The 23,549-nt window shown below is 32.5% G+C and overlaps 3 protein-coding genes across 6 annotated transcripts; 1 reads left to right on the top strand and 2 right to left on the bottom strand.

The window, feature by feature from the left end:
* Window positions 1–547: 547 nt before the first annotated feature.
* LOC107922076 (protein DEK) lies at window positions 548–6,815 on the bottom strand. 3 transcript variants are annotated; one of them, XM_016851912.2, is made up of 13 exons: window positions 6,662–6,794; window positions 5,830–5,938; window positions 4,876–5,630; window positions 4,730–4,763; window positions 4,312–4,391; window positions 4,039–4,098; window positions 3,729–3,839; window positions 3,038–3,118; window positions 2,886–2,951; window positions 2,127–2,619; window positions 1,872–1,984; window positions 1,344–1,374; window positions 548–1,008 (listed from the first exon to the last, which is right to left on the bottom strand). In XM_016851912.2, the coding sequence occupies exons 3-13, from the start codon at window positions 5,566–5,568 to the stop codon at window positions 848–850; spliced, it is 1,923 nt and encodes a 640-aa protein (XP_016707401.1). In that variant the 5' UTR covers window positions 5,569–5,630; window positions 5,830–5,938; window positions 6,662–6,794; the 3' UTR covers window positions 548–847. The 3 variants fall into 3 exon arrangements, with proteins under 3 accessions (XP_016707401.1, XP_040948503.1, XP_016707400.1); XM_041092569.1 differs by having other exon boundaries at window positions 5,830–5,991; window positions 6,662–6,791; XM_016851911.2 differs by lacking the exon at window positions 5,830–5,938 and having other exon boundaries at window positions 6,662–6,815.
* A 9,901-nt stretch (window positions 6,816–16,716) lies between these two features.
* Window positions 16,717–19,756, top strand: LOC107922295 (uncharacterized). Of its 2 annotated transcripts, XM_016852267.2 has the most exons (3): window positions 16,717–17,204; window positions 18,748–18,848; window positions 19,290–19,756. In XM_016852267.2, exons 1-3 carry the CDS (start codon window positions 17,147–17,149, stop codon window positions 19,569–19,571), a joined length of 441 nt encoding a protein of 146 aa, XP_016707756.1. In that variant the 5' UTR covers window positions 16,717–17,146; the 3' UTR covers window positions 19,572–19,756. The 2 variants fall into 2 exon arrangements, with proteins under 2 accessions (XP_016707756.1, XP_016707757.1); XM_016852268.2 differs by lacking the exon at window positions 18,748–18,848 and having other exon boundaries at window positions 16,727–17,204.
* Window positions 19,757–19,871: 115 nt separating this feature from the next.
* LOC107922294 (cysteine synthase 2) lies at window positions 19,872–23,163 on the bottom strand. Its single transcript, XM_016852266.2, has 6 exons — window positions 22,832–23,163; window positions 22,488–22,562; window positions 21,274–21,417; window positions 20,774–21,163; window positions 20,453–20,688; window positions 19,872–20,307 (listed from the first exon to the last, which is right to left on the bottom strand). Exons 1-6 carry the CDS (start codon window positions 23,042–23,044, stop codon window positions 20,085–20,087), a joined length of 1,281 nt encoding a protein of 426 aa, XP_016707755.1. The 5' UTR covers window positions 23,045–23,163; the 3' UTR covers window positions 19,872–20,084.
* Window positions 23,164–23,549: the final 386 nt, after the last annotated feature.

The following is a 23,549-nucleotide window of genomic DNA, read 5'->3' as shown; positions in this document are numbered from 1 at the left end:
TACCTTGGTCGAAAGTTTAATTTTCGCTTTAGATATGAGGCAATTTTAAAATTCGTGACCAACATTTACCCTTTAATTGATTTACAAAATACAAATTTCAGTAAATACCTTACAAAAAGTTATGTAAAACATATTAATTAGTCAAGTTATTCCGTTAACCATACCAAATTTTAACAAAAAAGTAGATAAAAAAATTTAATAAAAAATTAATTTACTCATTGATATAATGTACAAAGATTGATTTATTCATTTTTTAAAATTTTAATAAAAAATCTCATGAAGCTTATAAATATTTTAAAACATTTTTCATACATATAAATTTTAATTTATAATTGTTTAACAAAATATTGCATAATAAATTAATATACCTCAATTAAAATTATTAATTAAATTCTAAATATTATAATTTATTAATTTAAAAAAATCAAAATAGTGTACCATCCAACATAAGCTAGTAGTGGCCAAATCAACACCCAACATTTTGACCAACCACAACCATGTAAAAACTAGCTTCTCGAGACTAGAAGAGAATATATGGAAAAATAAATTAAGAAAAAACCACATGCAGCTGTGTTCTATAACTCAAAAGTACTTGGTTTTTCAGATAGTAAAGTTCCTACAGATTATGTTAATGGTTTGTACATATCCTGCAACACAGATGGGTGCAACGGCAGTTTCCCCCTCTAGTATTTTTCATAAATGCTAATTTGCTCATCGGAAAAAGCAACAATAGTTTACAACCAAACCCTTCTAAGTAACAACTAAAAAGTACATATTGGCACAAGACATGAATACCTACATTTCCTTTTTGTCCTTTTTGCATGTAGTTATTATCCATCTTGTAGAGTCAGGCTTGAACCTCTTGACCAGCAGATTGGGTTTCATCTTTCTCGGCATCTCCTTCGTCGTCTTCGTCATCGGCCTCATCAGCTAGTTTGGTAAGTTCTTCCTGGATTATGAGCTTGATTGATGACTTCCTCGGGGTGAGGTCAGTATTGAAATGTTGAGCTGAAAGGAAGTCAATTCTCCATTAGAACATTGCATATCAGAAAAGTTTACATCCTAGAAAAGTACATAATTAGCCATTGAAATAGATGGCTTTCATGGTCGGTTTTCATGATTCACCGTTGAGCACTAACTGAGTTAATCCCGAAACCATCAAAGTTTACAATGAAATTTAGAAGGCAAACCATTACTGAGACTCCTTATCGGACAAAGTATGAAATTAACCATTGAAAACTATGGCTTTCATTGTCAATTTTCATAATTAAATACTTGTGCCCCAAAAGTGTTTATTATATAACACTGTTAAAAGAGTCGAGTAAAAAGGGAAAGATGCATACCAAGAAGCTTCAGAATGTCAGTGAATGTAGCCTGCAGAATAAAGTAATACAATTTAGTTAGAATGTATATCGAAATAAGTATTAATGATGAAATGAAAACACGAGTGTGATTCAGAAATGAATCTAGATAAAAACTTAAAAATACTCGAAAATGTTTGGATTCACGATGACAAAATTAGACTAAATAGTAGCAAGAATTAAGGATTGTGTTTCAGAAAATAGAGTATAAAAAGCAATTATGTTGTCAATAAACATTCCAAAGAGCCAATTTTCACACTGGCATGTTTAAGCAGAATGTTTGGATTCATGATGACAAAATTAGACTAAATAGTAATAATCCTCGGAGTTTATACTAACTTTCCAATCAATGAATGTGAACAATATTACAATTGTTATCCATGGTAGCCTATTTAACACCGAAACAAGTCCTCGCAACCAATATAGTCTTAGCAGTCAGACCAGACCAAAAATGCTGTGAAGAGAAGTCCAGTAAAGGCTGCAGTCATTATATTAGTATACAGATCTTACCGTATTGAAGTCCACTTCCTTAAGAATTTTACAAATTGTATCCCTTAGTTCATGATCACTTGGCTTCAGTTTTTGCTCTTTAGCTTTGTCCTTCCCCTTTCCAGCCCTTTTGCCTTAAAAAATAAAGGAAAAGATAGCACCATAGGCAATCAGAAGCAAAAGCCAATGTTACAAATTGGGCCACCATAAGAAACAATTATTCAGTTTCCTTGAAAAAAAGTACAGACAAAAAAAGAACGGAGATTACTATCTTACTGGTTTTCTCCTTGGACACAGATGTACTCGGTGTAGAGGACTTTTCCTTAGTGACCTTCTCCGGTTTCTTCCTCGAAGACACCTTTGGACTTTTGTCACTATCATCATCTGCCTTTGAACTTTTAGATGCTGATGTTTTTGGGGTTCTTTTCTGTGGAGTAGACTTTTTGGGAATCGACACTTTCTTCGTTTTAGCTTTTCCAGCAGATTCCTTCTTTCCAGATGATACTTTTCTACTCTTTTTCTTCTTTCCCACATCTTCTTCAGATTCATCTTCAGTTTCATTTTTCTCCTCACTTTCAGAATCCTCAGGCATCTCGTCCTCAGATTTTTCTGCAACTCCATTTTCATTTTTCTCTTCTTCATTCTGTTCCTCTTCCTTCTCTTCTTCTTCCTTTTCTTCTTCTTCCTCCTCCTCTTCTTCAGACTCATCCTCAGAATCAGGCATATTCTTTTTCCTAGATTTTGGAGTATCCTCACTCTTTCTTCGACTCTGCATAATACATAGAACAAAGGGGAAAAAATTCTAAGAAAATAACTAGGAAGATTAATGTAAAAAGAAGTAAAACCATATGACCCCTAAATCCCTGACCAAAACCATAATACAAAACATTCATATAGAAGTTATTCACACGTAGGAGACCTAACTGAATGGTATGCTACAATTTCCCTAAGCATGGTACAGGTGACTGTCCTAACAAAAAGTTCCAACGGTTAATCAAGCATCATATTTCTGATGTCAACAAGGAAAATTAATACCTTTGTTGATCGTTTAACTGTGGTCCCAGACTTCGTAGCCCTTTTGCGCTTTTTACCCTTACTTGACTGGATAAAAAGTAAACGCTATAGGTTAGAAAAAAAGCATGTAAAAATGGAACTTAGTCAAAAGAAGCAGACAAAAATTAGGTAACCTTTTCTTGTTCAGCAAGTAGAACAGTGGTTGTAGCATGAGGAGCCATCAAAAAGTCCATCAGCTTTATAATGATATCTTCCTGCATGTCCATTTTCGGCTTATTAACACCCATTAGTGAAATTCAATTTCTTTATTATCAAAATTAGCATTCCATTCAGGATTGCGGAAGTGGGATTGTTAACAAGTTCTCACATAAATGACACTTGACTTGGGCAGTGATACTGATTTTTATACTACTAAGTATTAACTACACCACCAGAACCATAGTTTTCAAGAACTCCAGAATCTACCCTTACCCGTCTAGTGAATCACAATCTTATTAAATTATAACTGCTGCATTCCTAGATAAACTAGTCATATAAATGAGGGTTTCTCAGCTGAAAATAACAAAAAATAAGCTTTCTGAAAAGAAAAGTAAAGGAAAAAGAATACCCATAGTTCTGTAACTTACATACATGCATATGTACATTGTTTGGCTACTCACCACTTTACTGCGTAGTAGGTACAAGGTGAGAAAAAGAACCCAGCGGACAAGTCTATCTTAGTAGGGTTCCTATTAATCAATTTGCATGAATGTTGAATAACCAACCACCAAGAAAGTGCTTTTAACTAATCAAACAAACATACTCCCCACCACTTTCTTGACATATAGGAAGAACTAAAGCACAAATTACAGCAGTATGACAAACCTTCCTTGTAGTAGCCTTTATAACTGGTATGTCAAGCACGTCACAAAACTCCAATAACTTCTCTTTATTGTACTTGTCAAGCTTCTCTTTTACTTTACCTTTTTGCTTTTCCTGCGATTTCATAACATTTGAATGAAATAAGCACAAGAAACACCTACTATAGTGCACTAATATCAACCATATAGGAAACTTAAACTAATAGAACAACTACAAATTTCCTAAAAGTTTTGGAATCCAAAAGTCCAATTACTGAAGGATATCAGTTATATGCAACAGAAATACAGCTTCATGATTTTATAATCCGTCTTACCTCATTATCATGCCACACAAAACCAGAAAATCGGGAAATATTACTCTTAATCTGAGTAGCCTGCAATAGCAAGGAACGTGAGTAAAATCAGCAAATTATTACTGCAGCAATCCACACCATCCAAGAATTATTTCTTTTAAGAGACTCATGGCTGGACTCTGTTTATGTGTATTTGCAAGCCAATAAGCCCTTATCATCAAAGCAAGAGGATGAAACAACATATTTGGAATGCTAGATAGAAACATATAAAATATTCGAAAGGAATCATATTACCTTCCCTCTCCTTCCATAGAGAACATTATGAAGAAGTTTGAAAGTGTCATCAGTCTTCCGTCTAGACAACTTGAATGCCACTGCAAAAATTGACATATGAGATGCCATTTCACTCAATTCATGGTTCTGGACTAATATCAAATACTAGAACATATTTAATTTTAAAGGAAAAGGAATTCAAATACACATTAAAGGAACTTAGTAGAAATATGGAAAGGAGACAAGTGAAGTTAAACTAAAGAAGCAGCATCCTCAGATGTTTTCTTGACAATGCAAACAGTATGAAATCAATGATGAACAACATTATTAAAAATGCACTGTTAAGATTTACAAACATAGCACCAAACAAAGCCATTGTAGGATATTGTCTATAACAACAAAAAAATTTGAGTGATATAAAAAGTACTAAGGAACACACCATTAGGAATATCTTTAAGTGGAGTACCCTTGCCCTGCAATTGCCAAAGTAACCAATTAATTTCTAATGCACCTTCAAAATAGAGATCTAAACATCTAACTTGTCAAAAAATATATATAGAACCAATAAAGAGAGGGGGAAAAAACCTTTTCAATTTGGAATTCCCTAGAAGCATCTTTTTCAATAGAAGCAACAAGTCTTTCAACAGATTTCCGCTCACGCACAGGTCGATCAGTGAGAGGAGTTCTTTGCTCTGGCTCCTTCTTCTCCTCCAACTTCTTTGTCTTCCCCTTAACTTTCTCCTCAGTTTTTTTACCTTTCCCACGCTTCTTTGAACCTTTTTCCTCCTCACTTTCTTCAGCCTTCTCTTCTTGTTCCTCTTCATCATCCCCATCCTTCTCTTCATCATCTCCATCCTTTTCTTCATGTTCCTCTTCATCTTCTTCTTCTTTCGGCTCTTCTTCAGCCTTCTCTTCCTGCTCTTCTTCATCTTCTTCTTTCAACTCATCCACCTTCTCCTCCTCATCTTTGTTTTCATCGTCCGCAACTTTCCTAACATCTTCTTTTGCATTGGTTTCTTCTTCCATCGCCTCAGTTTTAGGTTCCTCCTTTTCTTCTTTTTCCGTCTCTTTGCTTTCTGTGTCATCCTTGACCGGTTGGTCTTCATCCATCTTCTCAGTCTCAACTTTCTCATCATTTTTCTTATCTTCTTCCATTTCCTTTACCCCATTATCTTCTTCCTCTTTTTTCTCTGCTACAACTTCACTGGATTTTTCCGGAAGAGAAGTCCCGTTAGCCACTGGGTCAGGGACTTTGGTCTTTGTTTCTTGTTCACCCATAATCAAACCAATTCAAATTAAATGCTTCAAACAGCAACGCTTGTTTATCTTGCCCTCCAAATCTGTAGGATAGGATAACAAAAAAGATGAAGAAACAAAAAAAAAGTATAGTAATAATAAAGACAAATAAATCGATTAATTACACTCAAGACAAAAGAACCATTAAACAGACACTACAACACTCAGCAACAAGCACCATAACACCACCAAAGACACCGCCATTGAAAAAATTTCCATGAAAACTTAAGTAATAATCCATACATTACGAAACAATAGGCTCATTAAATGCTTCCAAAATTCACGGCCATATTAGTGTTGCAGGCGAATTTTCCCTCGCAATCTTTTCACATAACAAAACAAAATTTCTGTTCTGCACAGAATAAAGTTCTTCTAAGTCTCTCATGAAATACAATGAGCAAAAAGCTGTAACCAACAAAAAAATGTTACTCTCCATATAAGGAGGAAAAACAAACTATAAGAAACATTCAACTCAATGTAAGAAAAAAATATCCTCTAACTGAAAAGCCTCATACTCCAAAAGAAAAGTACAGCATTTCCAGACTTGAATTGCATTACTAGAGATCCAGATGAGTTTGACATGTTGAAAAGCAAAGAAAAACCCAAACTTGACCCACAAGAAGTAAGAATTCAAAATTCATAACAAAGTCACCTTGTTGGTTCCTAAGGGTAAAAATAAGGGGGAAATTTTAAATCTCACAAGTTTTTTTCCCTTTCGTCTCTCTACCCAATATAAATCCTAAATCACAGTTTAACAAAGCAAAAATCAGAGTCTATTAAAGCTTAATTAAATAGATTTTCAATTTAGACAAAGAAAAAAACCCAAATCTAAAAATTGAAAACTCGTCAATTCTCAAATTTTAAAGCAACCAAACTAACACCGAAATTTTTCCCACAAAAAAGTTAGTAAAAGAACCCAAATTTTTACAAATTTCAAAAACGTTGAAATCTAAAACCCTAACTTTTTAGCACACCCAAAAAAACCAAAATTCCAAAGAAAATACAAAAAAAAATGAAGAGTAATTACCAAATATAAGCTGAGAATCGAAAAAAAAAATAAAAGGAGAAAACTTACAGCGAGTTACGGACTGTTTATAATCATTCAAAAGCTCGCCAGAGAGCAGAGAGTGTTTTAAAGTGAGAATTTTTTTTTTAATTAAATTTTTGTTTTTTTTTTTTTGGGAGAAACAAATTTTAAGCTTTCAATTTTTTCAAAGTGCGGACTTGAAACCCGGATTTTAAATGCAGTTAAGTGACACGTCGGACGGGATCTTGTCAGAAAAGGGACGAAACTCGAGATGGGAGGTAATGGACGGCTGTGATCTTGTTCATTCTACGTAATGTAAATCCAAGGGTTGAGATTTTGTTTTGGAGGCATCTTGGAAGTTGCGGGCCCCACATTTTGGGTTTGCTGGTGGGCCCCAATTTTGTGAGGTAAATTGTGGGCTGATAGTGGGAGCGGTTTTTCCAATTTTTATTTTATTTCAAAGTAATTATTAGTTTTGAAAAACTTATTTTTTTTTAACTTAAATCACATTTATTATGTGATAGAAAAAAAATTGAATATAAATGTATAATTCTAAAATTAGTCCTTAATGTTTATATTTTTTCAAGTTGGTTCTTTTTATATTTTTTAAGTTAAATTTCACTATCTATCTTTTAAAAAGAGTCAAATTTAATCATAACATTTCAAAAAGAGTCAAATTATTATTTTTTAATGAAAATATTTACTAAAATATTAATTTTTTAACATAATAGCCCACATGACAATCCATGTGTACTTTATGTTGATTTTTTTGAATTTTTATATTTTTAAAATTTTAAATTTTTGAATTTTTTTTATAATTTTTAAATTATATTATTGGTGTGTGACATATAAGACAAATAGTGTTATGTTCACATAAAGTACAAGTAGATTGTCATCTTGTTGCCACCCACGTTAAAAAATGACATAATGACTTATTTTGCCCTTCAACTTTACAAAAAAAAGTCAATTTAGCCTTTAATTTAATTTTTAACCTTTTTAAACTCTTAAAATTACATTTTTTTGTCAAATCAACCAAAATAAATGAAAAAATTAATTTTTTTAACTTTGCTGACATTGCATGCAGATGGACGACACATTAGCGTTTAAATAATTTTTCAAATTTTAAAAAATCAAAAAATTTATACAAACTATTTTAAAAAATTAATAACCATTTAAATTATTTTAAAAATTATATTAATTGTATTAATTATTTTTAATATTTTTAAAATTAAAAAAATTAATTAAATGCTGACATGTCATCTATGTGAGTTAATATCTACCAATTAACTATTTTCCATTTCCAAAAATTTTAATTAATTAAATTAAATTATTTTCTCAACCCAATTATAATTTTGTTAAAGTCATGACAACTCAACCGTATTGAAATCCACGAGGAAATTAATTTAATTGTCTCATTCAACAAATCTACGATGACGAATTAATTTAATTCTCACTTCGAACATCAAATTTAATTATTTAATTACAGCCGGTTAAATAATAATTTGAAGAAATTAATTTAATTTCTAAGTCATTTTTTGTACTTAGCGAGAAAACACATTCACTGCCAATACTATTATGTGCGATCTATTTCTCTTAGTTGTCGTTTTCATTCATTCCATATTATTAGTTCTATATGCAATTCGTTTCAAATCATCTTGAGCTAGTCAATGGGCGATTGGAAATATATAATTAGATCTCAAATAATTTGGAATTTAGTTCCTGCTCTTCGTCTATTAATACAATATTATTTAATCATGTAATCATTCAACTATGGTACCACAATTGAACTCTTCTTTATTATATACCATTATGAAACTCACTCAATAAGTGTTCGTCCAATGACCTTATCATAAGTGTGTTACTCTCATAAGATATCTTTAATATCTTTGAGATAAAATCTATTATCTTAATGTGATCTTATTTTATCTCATAATATCTATTACATCTTGCAATGAAAAAAGTCAATTACTAACCCATAATAATTAAATCATTTGTCTTGTGACAAAGACAAATAACCCGTGACCTCGTTTACTTTCCATCAATCATGTAATGTCAATGAGAGGAAATCATTTATCCATTAGTTGGGTTATGAATTCCACTATTTTGAATGATGCTACATGTTGCAAAAGTTGTATACCCAACGCACCAGCTTTTGGTTCCTTGTCTATTCGAAGTCAGACTTTTAATATATCAAAGTATATAAGTCACGCATACATTGCTCATCATCTACACAGAATTAAGGTATATCACACTATGAATGTCACAAGTGAATAAATCTATAAACAAATTTAGGATAAATTCAACTTGGGTATTGTCCAATGTATTGTCAGTCCTAACAATAACATCTATTTATCTATCTTCTGAGAGTCATCTGTTTCGATACTCAAGACAATACATCTCTCCAATTGGATTTGATAGATGACATAATAGTATTTCTATCGATTTTCTCAATTTCGATTAGACTATGAACTATTTAGATTATTTACTAATATAAGTTGTTTTCTCACATTGTGATCTAACCATAGAATGCAACTTAATATTAGTTAAATATTAGATAATCAATGAGTCAATATTTGCTTACATTTTGCTTTACGAGCAAAAATCGTTGAGAAAAGTGCAAATGATATTAATGTATAATGAAATTTTATATAAAATAATTTGTTTGAAAGATTACAAGTACAAAATGATGAATACACTACATTTAGGGTACTAAATCTTAACAAGTTTAGATGATGATTTTTTTTAACAAAAATCTACAAGCCTTACCTCGCCTCAAATCCACTTTTCAAAATATAACTTGCTTCATTCAAATTGGAGTTGTTCAAAATCCATTAGGCAATTCAAATCCTACCATCTCAAAATCCACCAACTATAAGTCTTATTACGATGTTTTTTATTAATTTTACATGGCTGAAAAGGCACTTCGAAACTCTCCTAAAGAAACCCTTTATTTGAGATTATTCGACACGTTAAAGCTTGCATCCATTAGCTAATCATTGGTGTACTATAGCTAGAAAAGTCTAGCAACAAAGTTTAGTCCAAGCACAATCCATTGTTAGATTATTTCCATAGATAAAAACATACAATTTGGGGTCTGTTGTTTTAGTATGTCTATAAAAAGTTCTATGCAAGGCATGTAGATTGAGAAACGTGAAAAAGTATTGTTGTCTTATTATTTCCCAATCACGAGTATGGCATCGACTTCCAGGGATAGTGTTTACCCCCTGTACTTTACATGCTTTTCTTTTTATTAGAGAGTAAAATTGTAAGCATGTGTTATAATGTATTGCATTATTAATAGTTTATATTGGTATTGACATTTAATATTTTAATAGATGGATTGGGCACCGTGACCATACAACTTTTTGGAAGGATAATCTTGTATAGATGCAATTGCAAATTGTTATTCAATCATATGAAAAGGTAATTTATTTGCTATATTTATATTTAGTTAATATAATTATTATCATAATTGAATTTAAATTTATTTCTTTATTTGTTTTTGTAGTTTATGTAGAAGTAATATCAAGCTTCAAAGATTACTACCATACTATTGGTGAATGTACGCTTGCACAATCATATTTTTAATGTGTGCATGACACTTATGTGCTTCTTTTATATCAAGTGGCATTAGTGTGATTGAATATTAAGCTACTAAGCAAACATGTTAGTCTTCCAAATCTAAGTCTTGATTTGATAATGATGCCTATACTAGTTCGGTCAAGTATCAAACCTATTTTTCTGTAATTTATGGCCAAATAGTGAGCTCGTCTAAAATTGTAGTGCCTTTTAATGTTAATAACTTGTTTGAGGTTAAAAATTCGATGCAATCCCAAATGAATGATTACATATGTTTTATAATGATTTTAACTAGATAACTTTGTAACTGGGTTATAGGCTTTATTGTTAGTGAGTTTAGATAATTTAATGAATTTTTTATTTTTTACTTAGGTTCCTAATTTGTATTAATAAGTTATGAATTTATAAATATATATCAGATAAATATATCTATAAATTGAAATACCAATGAAAACATTAAAAATTATCCAAAATTGAAATTCCAAAGCAATTCCAAATGCGGAGTTCCACATGAATACACACCAAGTTGAATATATACACAAATCTAGGTAAGAAAAGAGTAAAACTTGTATAATTTGAAGTCTAAACCTCAATTTACAATTACAGTATGTTAAGTCTATTACTTAATAACAAAATACTAAAGAAAACTTACAATTGAAAATATGTTAAGTTTAAATAACAAGTTTTTAACCCTAAACAAGTTTATTGGAATACAATTTATACATTGCTCTCCTTATCTAATGTTTGTCTCCTTTGCATCATGTGTAAACTTGCATTTGTCGTGTCATTTAGTTCTACATCATGAACAATGTTTTAGATAGCCTAACTCCTTATTGTCCATTTTGGTGGGTATTTAGGTTGATTAAGGGCAATCTCTTGGGGGGCTTGCAACATTCAGGATTCAAACACAATTGATAAGCGATCATGTTCAGTGAATAATAGTCTTTATAAAAAGTGATTAAAATGCATGCTAATAAATATTGATTACACGATTAATTTAGAAAATGTTATTCCATGCAATTCACCATGCAATTCAAATGCATTTTATTGCATGCAATGATCACATGCGAACATGGGTACCTTTTTGCTTACAAATGCCCACAATCACACCACCTCTTATCAAGATTGACTTTAAATAAACTTGGTGGCACCCCCATAATGGATCAGTAGATCATCAACCCTAAACATGTGTTGTAAGTGGGAGAATTCTATTACACGATAGGAGCTAAATACCCTTTGTTGTAAGAAGTGTGTTTGGTTGCCATAATGTTACCTTATTGCTTCTCCTGTTTGAACCAAAGTTTATTGGTCTTATGGTACGTTATTTTAACTAATGCAATAATAAGCAAATGATAGATGATTTTTAATAAAATGCCACTGGTTTGCCAGGATTAATCCATCAATTACACATGCCATAGTGCCAACCATTGTACATATAAAGACCACCTCTAACTTGAACTGACAACGATCCTTAATTAAGAGGTTTTAAAATAGGATCCTAACGACATCTCATGACTAAAACCAACCTCAAACATTGATTAAAAAACCTTACTAATCCTTAATTCTCGGGTAATAATCCAAATTCAAAAACCTGATTTGCGACTCATTAAGCTAAGTAACATATGAAACAAAGTCAGAAGATACTGATACCTTAGTGAGGGTACTGGAAGGCATCTGTAACACCCTTAACCCGTATTCATCGCTGAAATAGAGTTACGGAGCAATACTAAAATTTACCAAGCAAGTAAACAAATATTTCACATCATATAGTATTCATATAATAAGTCAATCATAAAGTCCCTTATATGAGCCATCGAGGCCTAAAACAAACATTAGAAACAAGTCAAGGCCAAACTGAGTACTAAGAAAATATTTTCCAAAATTTCAAAATTTTTCCAAGGTACAGGGGACACATGCTCTGTGGTCAAGCCATGTAGCTCACACGGCCAAGAGACACGGGTGTGTCTCAAGCCATGTGGATATTCAAAATGGGGCACACGCCCGTGTCCCAACTCGTGTGCATACCCATATAACTCTCTGACTTGGGTCTCATGGCCAAGCCACACACCCGTGTGCTAGGCTGTGTGAATATGAAAATTTGCATTAAATAGGTGTAAGGGTCATACAGCCAAGCCACATGCCCGTGTGCCAGGCCGTGTGATCAATTCTAAGCATTTTGTTTTGAAATTTTTAAGATCCAGGGGACACACGGCCAAAACATACGCCCATGTGCTGACACACGACTAAGACACAAGCCCGTGTGGACAAAATAAAGTCATTTCTAAGCCTTATTCCTCACCTAAAATTTACCTTCCACCTACATAAACACTTAAACATATTCTCAATCTAATACAATACATCCAAATCAAGCCAATATCAAGTCTTATGCATGACATTATCACTTCATATCCAATATGATATTATCTCATATATATATATCAAAACACATTCATCACAAGCCATTCAAATGGCTAATTACAACCAAAACATTTATATGTCATTATTGACTAAGTTAACCTATACATGCCATTATACCAAAGTTGATTTAATAAATATACCAAAAAAGGGCTATTGATAGTGTGATGTGGCTCCGACAAGCTTCCAACCTTAACGAGCTTCCACGTTACTATAAAACAGAGTAAGCATTTAATGCTTAGCAAGTTCGTATAATAGGAAATTAACTTACCAATTAATTCACATTTAAGGTAAGAAAATAAAAATGCTCAAACCAATTTGGCCAATTGCCTGACCACATATCCTCATCAAGCTTGTTAATCATGTAACTCGCATAAATACCAAAAACATGAATGAGCTCATCAATATTCAATTTCCATATACATGTATTTATCACTTCAAGTGTTCATGAACATGTACATACCATATCTTTGTAATTCAAGTATTTCTCATGATAATTCATCTTAAATTCATATCATATAATACTGGAACTTTATCCATTAAATCATTTAAAATATCGATGGATAAAAGGGTAGTACACTTGAAGTGTATGAACCTGTAATCCGTCAATTCGTATTCAGGAGTGCTCGTTAAAGCACATATTCGGGAAACCTTCTCTTGAGTCATATAACAGGAAGCTCAATTGAGTCATATAACGGGAAGCTTATCCGGGCTGTATAACGGGAAGCTCATAAGAGCCATAATCAGGAAGTTCGTGCGAGCCAATAACAGGTAGCTCCGAAGAGACATTAACAGGAAGCTCCGAATAGCCATATATCGAGAAGTTCAAGCGAGCTATATCGGGAAGCTTCGGAGAGCCATTAATCAGGAAGCTCATAAAGAGCCATATAACGGGACGCTCAAAATAACTGTGGTGTGTCTACAACACATGCTGAATCACAACCGATCGGGATGCTCTGAAGAGCTATTAACGGAAAGCTCGCATGAACCATATAACGGGAAGCTCGAGAGAGCTAATAACAGGATGCTCTTTCGAGCTATGGTGTGTTCGCAACATATGCAGGACCACAACCAATTCGGGAACCCTGTATCCATCAAATCTTATTTATCCAAACAGAATTTATTATTTATCGGACATTATCGGATATGTGATCAATTTCATACATATGGCATATATACAATTCACATATACAATATTAAATTCAAACATATAAAAATACACAATTTAGTTACACGAACTTACCTCGACAATGTTTATGCACACAAAAGCTACTAATCTACTACTTTCTCTTTTCCTCGATTTAACTTCGTATTTGATCTATTCGGATCTATACAAATGAATTTAACATCAATTCATATTCAATTCAGTCCATTTCACATCTTAGGTGAAATTATCATTTTGCCCCAATACTTTTAATTAATTTTAATCTCGTCCCTAGGCTCGGAAAATGAAATTCATGCAATTTAATCCTTATTCCAAGCCTAACCAATTTTTACATATAACATTTGCAGCCCGTTAATTCATAAAATTCAGAATTTTTCCATGAATTTTACATTTTTACAATTTAGTCCCTAAATCACAATTTCATCAAAATTCACTTTACAAAAGTTGTTTATCTATCAACAACCTTTCTTTTTTCTACCATAAAACTTCATAATTCATGCATACTCATCCATGAAAAAACTTTAATACCTTAATAAATTTGCAAATAAATCCCCGAGATAGCTAGATTAAGTTATTACGATTTCAGAAATATAAAAATCACTAAAACGGGACAAAGAAACATACCTAATTAAGCAAAACAAGTTGGCTTGAGCTTAAGTTTCCAAGGCTAGGGTCTCCATGTTTTAATTTTGGGAAAGATGATGAAAATGATGATATTTCCATTATTTTATCATTTATCATCTTTTATTATTTTCACTTTCCAATTTCATCCTCTTTTTTTAATTAATTTTCCATGGATGAATCATCATACTTATCTACTAACTTCTCTTAATGGTCTATTTGCCATATAAGGACCTCTAATTTTGAATTCCATAACTATTTGATACTTATAGCTCTCAACTTTCGCATTTCATGCAATTTGGTCCTTTTATCAATTAAACATGTAATCAGTAAAATTTTCTTAACGAAATTTTCATACGACATTCCTATCATAATGCAGATCATGAAATAATATTAAAATAATTTTCCTTCCTGACTCGGATTTGTGGTCCTGAAACGACTGTTTCGATTTTACTAAAAACGGGCTGTTACAGTATCAATACCAAAAGCTTAGTTATCAATGCTTGTTTTCCCTAAAATCCTTAATTGGGTACTGAATTACCATGTACCGATGCTTTTTTCATAAGTATAAATATATTGACTAAAGGTATCAATACCCAAAGGTGAGGTATCAATAGTGCTCTCAAAAGTTCAATTAGCTACTGGCTTTACAAGTATCAATACCAATGCTTAAGGTATTGAAATGTAGGTGCAATGAGACCTTAAAAACCTATCTGAAGTCACTTTCTGGGTAATAAAACACCTCAAAACTTATTTAACACTGATATGCCCTATAAGACTCTAAGACTCATTTATCACATTCCTAATCTATTATCAACCTAAGCCACTCAACATTTACAACCAAGTAATTTATGAGCCCTTTCTAACTTTTTCCTAAATCAATTTATAACTCAAGTCACCTTTGGTCAAAACAACAAACAAGTTGAATCTTCAAGGACTATTCCATAAATTTGCCTTATTCTCGCTTATCCCCGGTTTGATTTCAATTCCTGATCTAAACAATTATTTTAAATAATTTATCAATACCAAACATTTTTATATTATCCCATATATGCATGAACCAATTTAATTCCATTTTTTGAATGCCTCTAAAGTTTTTCATTTTATTCAATTTAGTCCCTAAAACCGAAATCGCCATAACTTTCAATTTTGAGCTTTGATTTCAAAACCGATCTCAATCACATCCTTTTAGGACCCTCTATTAGCTATTATTACAAAAAAATTTACATCAATTTTGCAATTTATACACTTTAGTCATTTTGTACAAAACTAACAATTAAACTTTACAATCTAGTCCTTTTAACATCTAATATTAAAATCTATCAATTTAACACATATTTCTTCAAGAAATCATCAATGACAACATTCAAAAACTTTAACAATTTTACAAATTAATATACGGGATAGCTAAATCAAACTCTCATGACCTCAAAAACATAAAAATTATAATAAAAGAACTTGTATAGTTTACCAATTTAAGGGGCCAAATGTTTGAAACTTTTTCTTAGGTTTTCTTTTCTTTTTCATGGAAAGGTTGAAGAAGATGAAGAAAATAAAGGTGACATCTTTATGTTTTAACTTATATACTTGTAATTAAAATATAATTAATCACAATTATTTAATTAAACTTTAATTAATTAAAAGTTAATTACAATTAACAAGTGGATTTTAATACCTTTCCACACCGCTTGAAAAAATTATAATGGTCAAATTACCATTTTAATCCTTTAACTATTTAAAAATCTATAGTGATAAAACTTTTACAATTTAGTCTCTGTTCCTTAATTAACCATCAATTCGACAAAATTACTTGACCAAACTTTAATATATTTCTATAATAGACTCGTAACCATTAGATATTAATATTTACAGACTCAATTTATGGAGGGGTTCTAAAACCGCCGTTTTCGAAACTAGTGAAAATTTTGGCTGTTACATTTGATGTATTATATTTTTTAAAATTTGTTTTTATATAAAAATTAAAAAAATTTAATACGGCCGGGCTGGCTCAATTTTAGCATTTTTTTGTCTGGGTTAGGCTTAAATAACAAATTTAGGCCTATTTTTCGGGTCGAAACACGAGCATAAAAAATAAACCTAAAATTTTACATCGGTGCAATCCAGCTTGACTTATGATCAAGTCAATTCGACACTTACGAATGTCAATTATAAAATTCTTAAAAGAGATTAAAAAAATATTAACACTAACTTCTACATTTGTAAGTGACGAAATTATAGTAGAATCATATCATTAGTAATAAATAACTGAATTACCGATTCCATTATGAGATTGGTATAAATAAAGAATTACAGATTCTATTACGAGGATTCGCACAAATAAAGAAACATGAACACTCTTGAATGAGATATTTCTAAAAAAATTAAAACAAAATTTTTGATAAATAATAAATGTTTTCTAGAATTAATGCAATTATTGTTATAGTATATGAAATTCAAAAAAGAAAATTTTCTAGGGTTAGGGTCTTTTCTTTTTTAAATTCCTGTCTATAAATGCTTCATAAATCATTTAAAAAGCCAACCATCTTTGAGAGAGAGAGAGAGAGAGAGAGAGAGAGAGAGAGAATAAGGTTCCAATTTTGAAGATTCTTTTTGGGTTTTATTTACATATTGCAGAACTTTCTTCCTTTTTAAGAAAAAATTGTTTTTGGATTCGTTTCGTTGCTGCTGAGTTTTCGTTGATCTCTGGGCTTTGTTGCCCTTTCGCCATTGAAATCCATGATCTTCAGCACCTCATGGACTCATCTCCAGTGCACACCACTTCTTCACTCCATGAACAAGAAGATGAGTGGGGTATACTAACTCTCTCTCTCTCTCTCTCTCTCTCTCTCTCTCTCTCTCTCTCCGTTTGTTTGCTGGGAAAATTCTGATAAATGGGAGAAATTTGGATCCTTATCAAAAAGATCTTTTTTTTATTAGTGAGTTTTTATTAATATTTAATTTGAAGATATGGGTTTTTTAGATTGTAGTGATATATAGGAGAAAACTGGATGTTTGAATTGATTTTCAATGGAAAATTGCTTTGTTGGCATCATTTGATATGGAAAATTTGGTATTTATGATTATCTGTTTCAATTCTATTTCTTTGATGATTTTGTTTTGATTGGGGGATGATGAGATTTATGCATTTCCTTCATTATTCTTTATTGCTTTAGTTGATATCTGGTTGCCTTTTGTATGGAAGTGATGATCTTATGAACAAGTTCATCTGTTTGGCTAATTAATAAGCATTTGAAGGTTACATACTTGTAGTAAACTAGAATTTGAGTTTATGAAGCTTTACTTTGTGTAGGATATCTTAGTGAGGAAGAAGGGTGAAAGTAACAAGAGGTCCCTCTAATATAGTGACTGATTCAAATTAGTCATTGTATTATTAAATGGATCAATTTAGTCCTTGAACTATTAAAAAGAATCGAATAAGGTCAAATTGTGACAGTTAACATTTATTGTTTAACAAAGTTAGTATTTTTAAAGCTTTTATGGTTTTGCAAATGAAATCTTTTGTTTGGAGTTGAGCTGCAAATGAAAAGAATAAATTTCATGTCATCTTTTAAATAGTAAGAGTTAACTCTGTTGAAAGTTTGCTTCATTTGATTCTTTTTATTAATTCAAGGACTAATTTGAACTAGTCCTTATGATAGATCTGATAGGTACTTTCACCAAGGGAGAAGTTAGAGAATTGAACTAGTCCTTATATTTGTAGCTGTTTGTTGAAGTTCTCAGTTCAAACGTCTCACTTCTAAACATTTGTTCCATAGTTGTTCGTTGGTCTTTGATTGCTTTTGGTATGTTAAATGAGCCAATTCTTTAGCAAGATGATAGTAAACACGGATGCACTCACGTCTTACTCCTCGCTTTTAAGTTTGCAATTGCTTGTTCATTTATTCCAATTGCTGTATCTTGTGTCTGTATATACTGCTGGTCTTTTGTGGCTTCTATTAGTTTGCTTTTTGGTTTTCCCATTGTACCATTTCTCTTCTTTTGGCGTTCAAGTTTATTCAATTTCGTCATTTGTAAGCTGTTGATTTCGTCATTGTATTCGGTCAAATCTAGCATCTCTAACTATGGAATGAAACTGTTTAGTACTTGCCCTTTTGACAATGAACACAATATTGTTATATCTTGGCACACAGTTTCAAAGATGGCCGTGCTAAGTGGCCTTTTATAAAGAGGTCGGTCTTATGGTTAGAGAGAGATGTGTTGTCACTATTTTGCAGATTGTTACCAGTAGAGTTAGAGAGTTTTATACTGTTGGTATGTTGAAATGTTGTCTATAACTTAAAAAAAAAAGGTTTTTCTTATGTTGATGTCTGTTCATTCTTTTGTGTTTCGTTAGACACTGATGGATTTGTGATTCCGAGCTTGGAAATTGAAGAACCATATGAAACTAAAGCTGATACTTCAGATGTAGAAACATCAAAATCGTATTCGCAGCAGGTCATTTGCAAATATCTATACCTCTATAGATGTCAAGAGTCAATACGGTAAAAGTATCATAGAGACCCTTGTACGAAGAGTAAGATTGCATTTTGTTTTCTCTACTCAATCAATGGGCAAATTAATCCCTATACATTAGATCAAAGAGTAAACTAGTCTTTTTATTGAAAATTTCGTCCATTTCTATCATTAAAAATTGGTTTCTATACCTCAAAATGAAGTACACGTTTGTTAGCAATGCTAGTTTTTAACAATAGAATTGAATAAAAATTTTAACAGAAATAATTAATTTGCTTTTTGATCTAACATATAAGGATTACTTCACTTCTTTTTCGAGTAAAGGGGGTAAAATGCCATCTGACTCCTAGTATAGGAAGCCTTCATGATACTTTTACCGAGTCAATACTTGTTTGTTTGAAACTTTTGTCTTGTCTTGTGCAGACCAAAAAAGAAGAGAACATCTACTTGGGACCGCATGGTGCGCCGCCATCACAATCAAGGCAGCAGGAGCTGAATCTGTCCACTCGTAAGCAACGGTTCAAACAGAAACTAAAGGAAGCTGATAAAAGGGTCAGCGGGACAGGCCGGGAGAACAAGGTGGAAAATTTGAAAGAGCTTGTTGGTGGTGGGAAAGCAAGCCCCAACATGTCCAAGGGTTCCCCTAGGGATTGGCTAGACCCACATTGCAATGAATCAGAATTTGAGAAGCCATACCCTCAGTGAATCGGAGCTTTCCTTAGCTTAAGATAGTTATCGGTGCAAAGTTCGACGTTCCAGCACCATTTATTATAAGTCTTTATCTTGTATGCAAGCAAATTATCGAGCTTATGTATTTTGACAATAATCTATCAACCAAGCCATTTGGTTTTGGTACTAATGAGAAGACATTGAAAGATATATTTATAAAATTCCTACACTACAATTTTCTTGGCATACACACTTTGGTATATGGTGAAAACTTGCCGTTCCGAAATACTCAGAATTTTGCAGTTCTGAGCAGAATCTAAATTCTGAAGAGAAAAGTAACAAAACCTAACTATACGTGTAAATTTTCATTATAAGTTGGGTCTCCAAAATTGTCTGCTAAAAGCAGTATACATAGGACTAATGTTTTCTAACTGTGAAACTAAAAAAATAAAAATAAAAAGCTGAAGATTCCGACCACCAAAACATGACTCGATATGCCACCTGATTTGATGGATAATGTTCGTCTCGGAGTAGAAACCTTTGCAGGGTTCATTTGGTGCTCATGAACTCTAATCCGGTTGCCGTGGGCATCAATCCATACTGCGCCAAATATTTGGGATCATAGAATTTGCTTAGATGTCTCATCCCGTTGTCGCATAGAATGGTTACGATAGTGTGGCCAGGGCCAAGAGCCTTTGCCACTCGAACAGCTCCAACACAGTTCATGGCTGAAGAACTCCCGAGAAAGAGCCCGTCATTCTTCAAAAGGAACCTGAAATATTGAGCAGATAAAAAGATTGCAGCTAAGAAGCTGAGCAAGACGGCTTTCCCATCATTTTATATTGGATTCGACAGAAATAGGAAGTTTAAGGAGACAAATACAGAAGTAATATATATTTATAAGATAGTAGACAGACCTCGACATTTCAACAGCTTCCTTATCCGTGCCTTGAAAAGCTCCATCGAGCTTTGCCATCATAAAATTTTTAGTCAATCTGTTGATTCCGATCCCTTCTGTTATGGTGTCAAACGGATTCTTCAACCTTCGTCCTTCGGCTTCCTCTTTAGTGTACATGACTCCCCGAGTTACCTTATTGAACAAACCAGAACCGGGAGGATCTATCAAGAAACACTTGATTTTCGGACTCTTCTCCTGTTCGACATTCATGAATTAAGTTAGCCCCTCATATAAATATGTACAGGCAGTTAAAACGAACTACCGACATTATAACTTCTACCTGAAGAAATGTGGAAACACCAGCCACGGTACCACCAGTGCCTGCAGCTGCAACAAATGCATCCACATTGCCATCAGTCTGCTCCCAAATCTCAGGCCCAGTACCCTCATAGTGAGCCCTGAAGTTTGCCAAATTTTCAAATTGATCCGCAAAGAAACCACCGTTATAATGGCTCAAGAAACCCGGATTTTCTTTCTCCGGGTCAGGTACGCAACCATCCATTTGATCCCGGTCTTTGCCATCAACTTGGCTGACCTTTTTATCCTTTGCTGCTAATTCATTTGCCTCTAGCGCACGCCTCTTAGCAATATTGACATAATGGTCTCTGTGTGTAATTGATACTGGTCTTACCCTTTCAACAGTAGCTCCCAATGCTTCGATTATTTGAGACTAACATATGTTTGCAACAGACAATAATTTTCGAGTTAATGTTGTGAATTAAAAGTAAATATTTACAAGAAAATTCAGAATATGCTCATCCATAGTACATTTTACACAACCTTCTCGATAGCAGCATCGTCCGGGATGACTACATGACATTTGCATCCAAAGGCAGGAGCCACCGTAGCGAGGCTAATCGCAGTACTCCCAGCACTCCCTTCAGTAACTACCCCACCGGGAGCTAGCTCACCTGATTCAAGAGCCTATAATGCGCCAGAAAATTGGAAAGCACAAGGAAGAAAACGGACAGATTAACAAACAGAACTGCCAATGCTATAAACATAACAGAGTTAATAAGCGGTAAAAGTACCCTGGAGGCACTTGTCCTTGGAGTGAGATTGCATTTTGCCATTCTTACTAAAAAATGGACAATTTAATCATTGTACGTTTAGATCAAAGAGCAAGATAGTCCTCTTGTTAAAAATTCCATTCATTTCTATGATTAAAAACTGGTCCACATGGCATGCCACATGTCATTATCTGGTTATTCCATTAACCACGCCAGGTTTTAAAAAGTACAAATGGATTGAAATTTGTAATAGAAAAAGGACCAATTTGTTCTTTGGCTTGATGTACAGGGACTAATTTGCCCATTTTTTAAGTAGAGCAGGCAAAATGCAATTTGACTCCTAGTACAGGAGTCTCCAGGGTACTTTTACCTAACAGAAGCTATATTTACAATTATGAATATTAAATCCCCAAATTCTGAAAAAACATACAAAGTTACATTTATCCATGATAATAACATAATAAGGCTTCAATTCTCACTCCATGGCTAAACGTGCTATATTTCAAATGCAAGCTTTTTAATCTGAAACATGAACTATCATATACAGTGCATTATAGCTTGAAATTTTCTCATTTCTTCTATTTGTAACCAATTTGAATTGAAAACTTATAGAATATAAATGTAAAATTTATGGCTTTGATCCCTCTACTATCCTAAAATTTAAGATATAATCTTTTATTTTAATTTGGCATAATTTGGTCTTCATACTTTTAGAATGTTATTAATTAGTCAAATTTTGTTAATATTGTTAACAATTCAGGATAAAGTGCTGATGTAGAATTTTTTTTTTTTTAAATTACATGTGAACCGAACCAAATATAAAAAATTCGTCATGAGCAATTTAACATTAACAGTGTTGATAATTTGGATACTAATAAAACTTTAATAGTAGGAGCACCATATACCAAAATCAAAGTATAGGCTAAATTACAAATTTCAGCATAGCAGAAGGACCAAAACCATAATTTGACCAATATAAATTACCTCCTGAATTACTTTCAAAGCAACCCTATCTTTCACACTTCCTCCAGGATTCAGGAACTCACACTTGCCCAGAATCTGAAACAAAATCACACCAACAAGCAATTTAAATGATCATTTTCCTTCATTTTCAGGAAATCAAGTCCATAAAAACCATTGATTAATAAAAGAAAACATGAAAGACCCAAATCTCAAAATCAGCCAAAAACAGTAACTTCAAGGCTAAACATCAATAAAATCCAAAAAGGAAAAAAAAAGAAAAAAAAAGAAGCTTTGAGTTCTAAGAGGTATATTATCGAAAACCCAGTGATCAAATTTGAAAAAAGAAAAAGAGACATGAAAGTAACCTCACAGCCAGTGGCTTCAGAGAGGCTATTGATGCGGATCAAAGGGGTGTTACCAATGGCATCGACGACTCCATTTCTGGGTTTTTTCTTCTTGTTGCAATGAAGGGTCGAATTGGTCTTTTTAAAGAAGAGGAAGTAAGAGAAGATCGCCATGGAAATGGAGATGGCGGCAGTGGAAGCAACAATAGCGCCTGTGGTTCTTACAGGCGCCATTGTGGCGGCTTGATTACAGGACTTAAAATTGAAGAAAGCTTGAAACAAAGACCAGTTAATTGATGACACGAGTTTTTGCTTCCTTTGGTTGTTTCCAGAATTTGCTGCTTTGGAGTTCGAGTTTGATTTTAGGCCGACTTTCAATTTCTCATGTTTAATTTTCAGGGTAAATTTTGGTTTTAATCCTTTTACTGCATTCAACTTTAAAATTTAATCCTTTTCTTTTATGAACTAATCCCTATATTTTAATTCGGTATAATTTAATTGTCCTATTAGTAAGATTAATAATAACGTGAAAATTTTTTGTAAAATTATGTAAGTTAATGAAAAATACTAATATTGTGATTAATTATCTCTAGTTGTTTACTTTTGAAATTGTTCGGGATTAAATTCTTTTGATTTTACTTAAAAACCAATTTGCTTAATATCGAAATTGAATCAAATATTTTCTTTAAAAAGTGGTTTTTAAAATGACATATTAATGAAAAATAATTATTTTAATATT

Source organism: Gossypium hirsutum, chromosome D05 (genome assembly GCF_007990345.1).
Source record: "Gossypium hirsutum isolate 1008001.06 chromosome D05, Gossypium_hirsutum_v2.1, whole genome shotgun sequence".
NCBI lineage: Eukaryota > Viridiplantae > Streptophyta > Magnoliopsida > Malvales > Malvaceae > Gossypium > Gossypium hirsutum.
The sequence above is the reverse complement of the archived record's forward strand: the minus strand, read 5'-3'. Positions and strand labels throughout refer to the sequence as shown.

Coding starts and splice junctions, on each gene's coding strand:
- LOC107922076 (XM_016851911.2), bottom strand. CDS start 5,568: ATGGGTGAACAAGAAACAAAGACCAAAGTCCCTGACCCAGTGGCTAAC. Junction 3,119..3,728: donor TAAAGGCTACTACAAGGAAG/GTTTGTCATACT, acceptor ATGGACATGCAG/GAAGATATCATTATAAAGCT. Junction 2,620..2,885: donor CAGTTAAACGATCAACAAAG/GTATTAATTTTC, acceptor TGTATTATGCAG/AGTCGAAGAAAGAGTGAGGA.
- LOC107922295 (XM_016852267.2), top strand. CDS start 17,147: ATGGACTCATCTCCAGTGCACACCACTTCTTCACTCCATGAACAAGAA. Junction 17,205..18,747: donor TGAACAAGAAGATGAGTGGG/GTATACTAACTC, acceptor GTGTTTCGTTAG/ACACTGATGGATTTGTGATT. Junction 18,849..19,289: donor CAAAATCGTATTCGCAGCAG/GTCATTTGCAAA, acceptor TGTCTTGTGCAG/ACCAAAAAAGAAGAGAACAT.
- LOC107922294 (XM_016852266.2), bottom strand. CDS start 23,044: ATGGCGCCTGTAAGAACCACAGGCGCTATTGTTGCTTCCACTGCCGCC. Junction 21,164..21,273: donor ACGATGCTGCTATCGAGAAG/GTTGTGTAAAAT, acceptor AACATATGTTAG/TCTCAAATAATCGAAGCATT. Junction 20,689..20,773: donor GTGTTTCCACATTTCTTCAG/GTAGAAGTTATA, acceptor AATGTCGAACAG/GAGAAGAGTCCGAAAATCAA.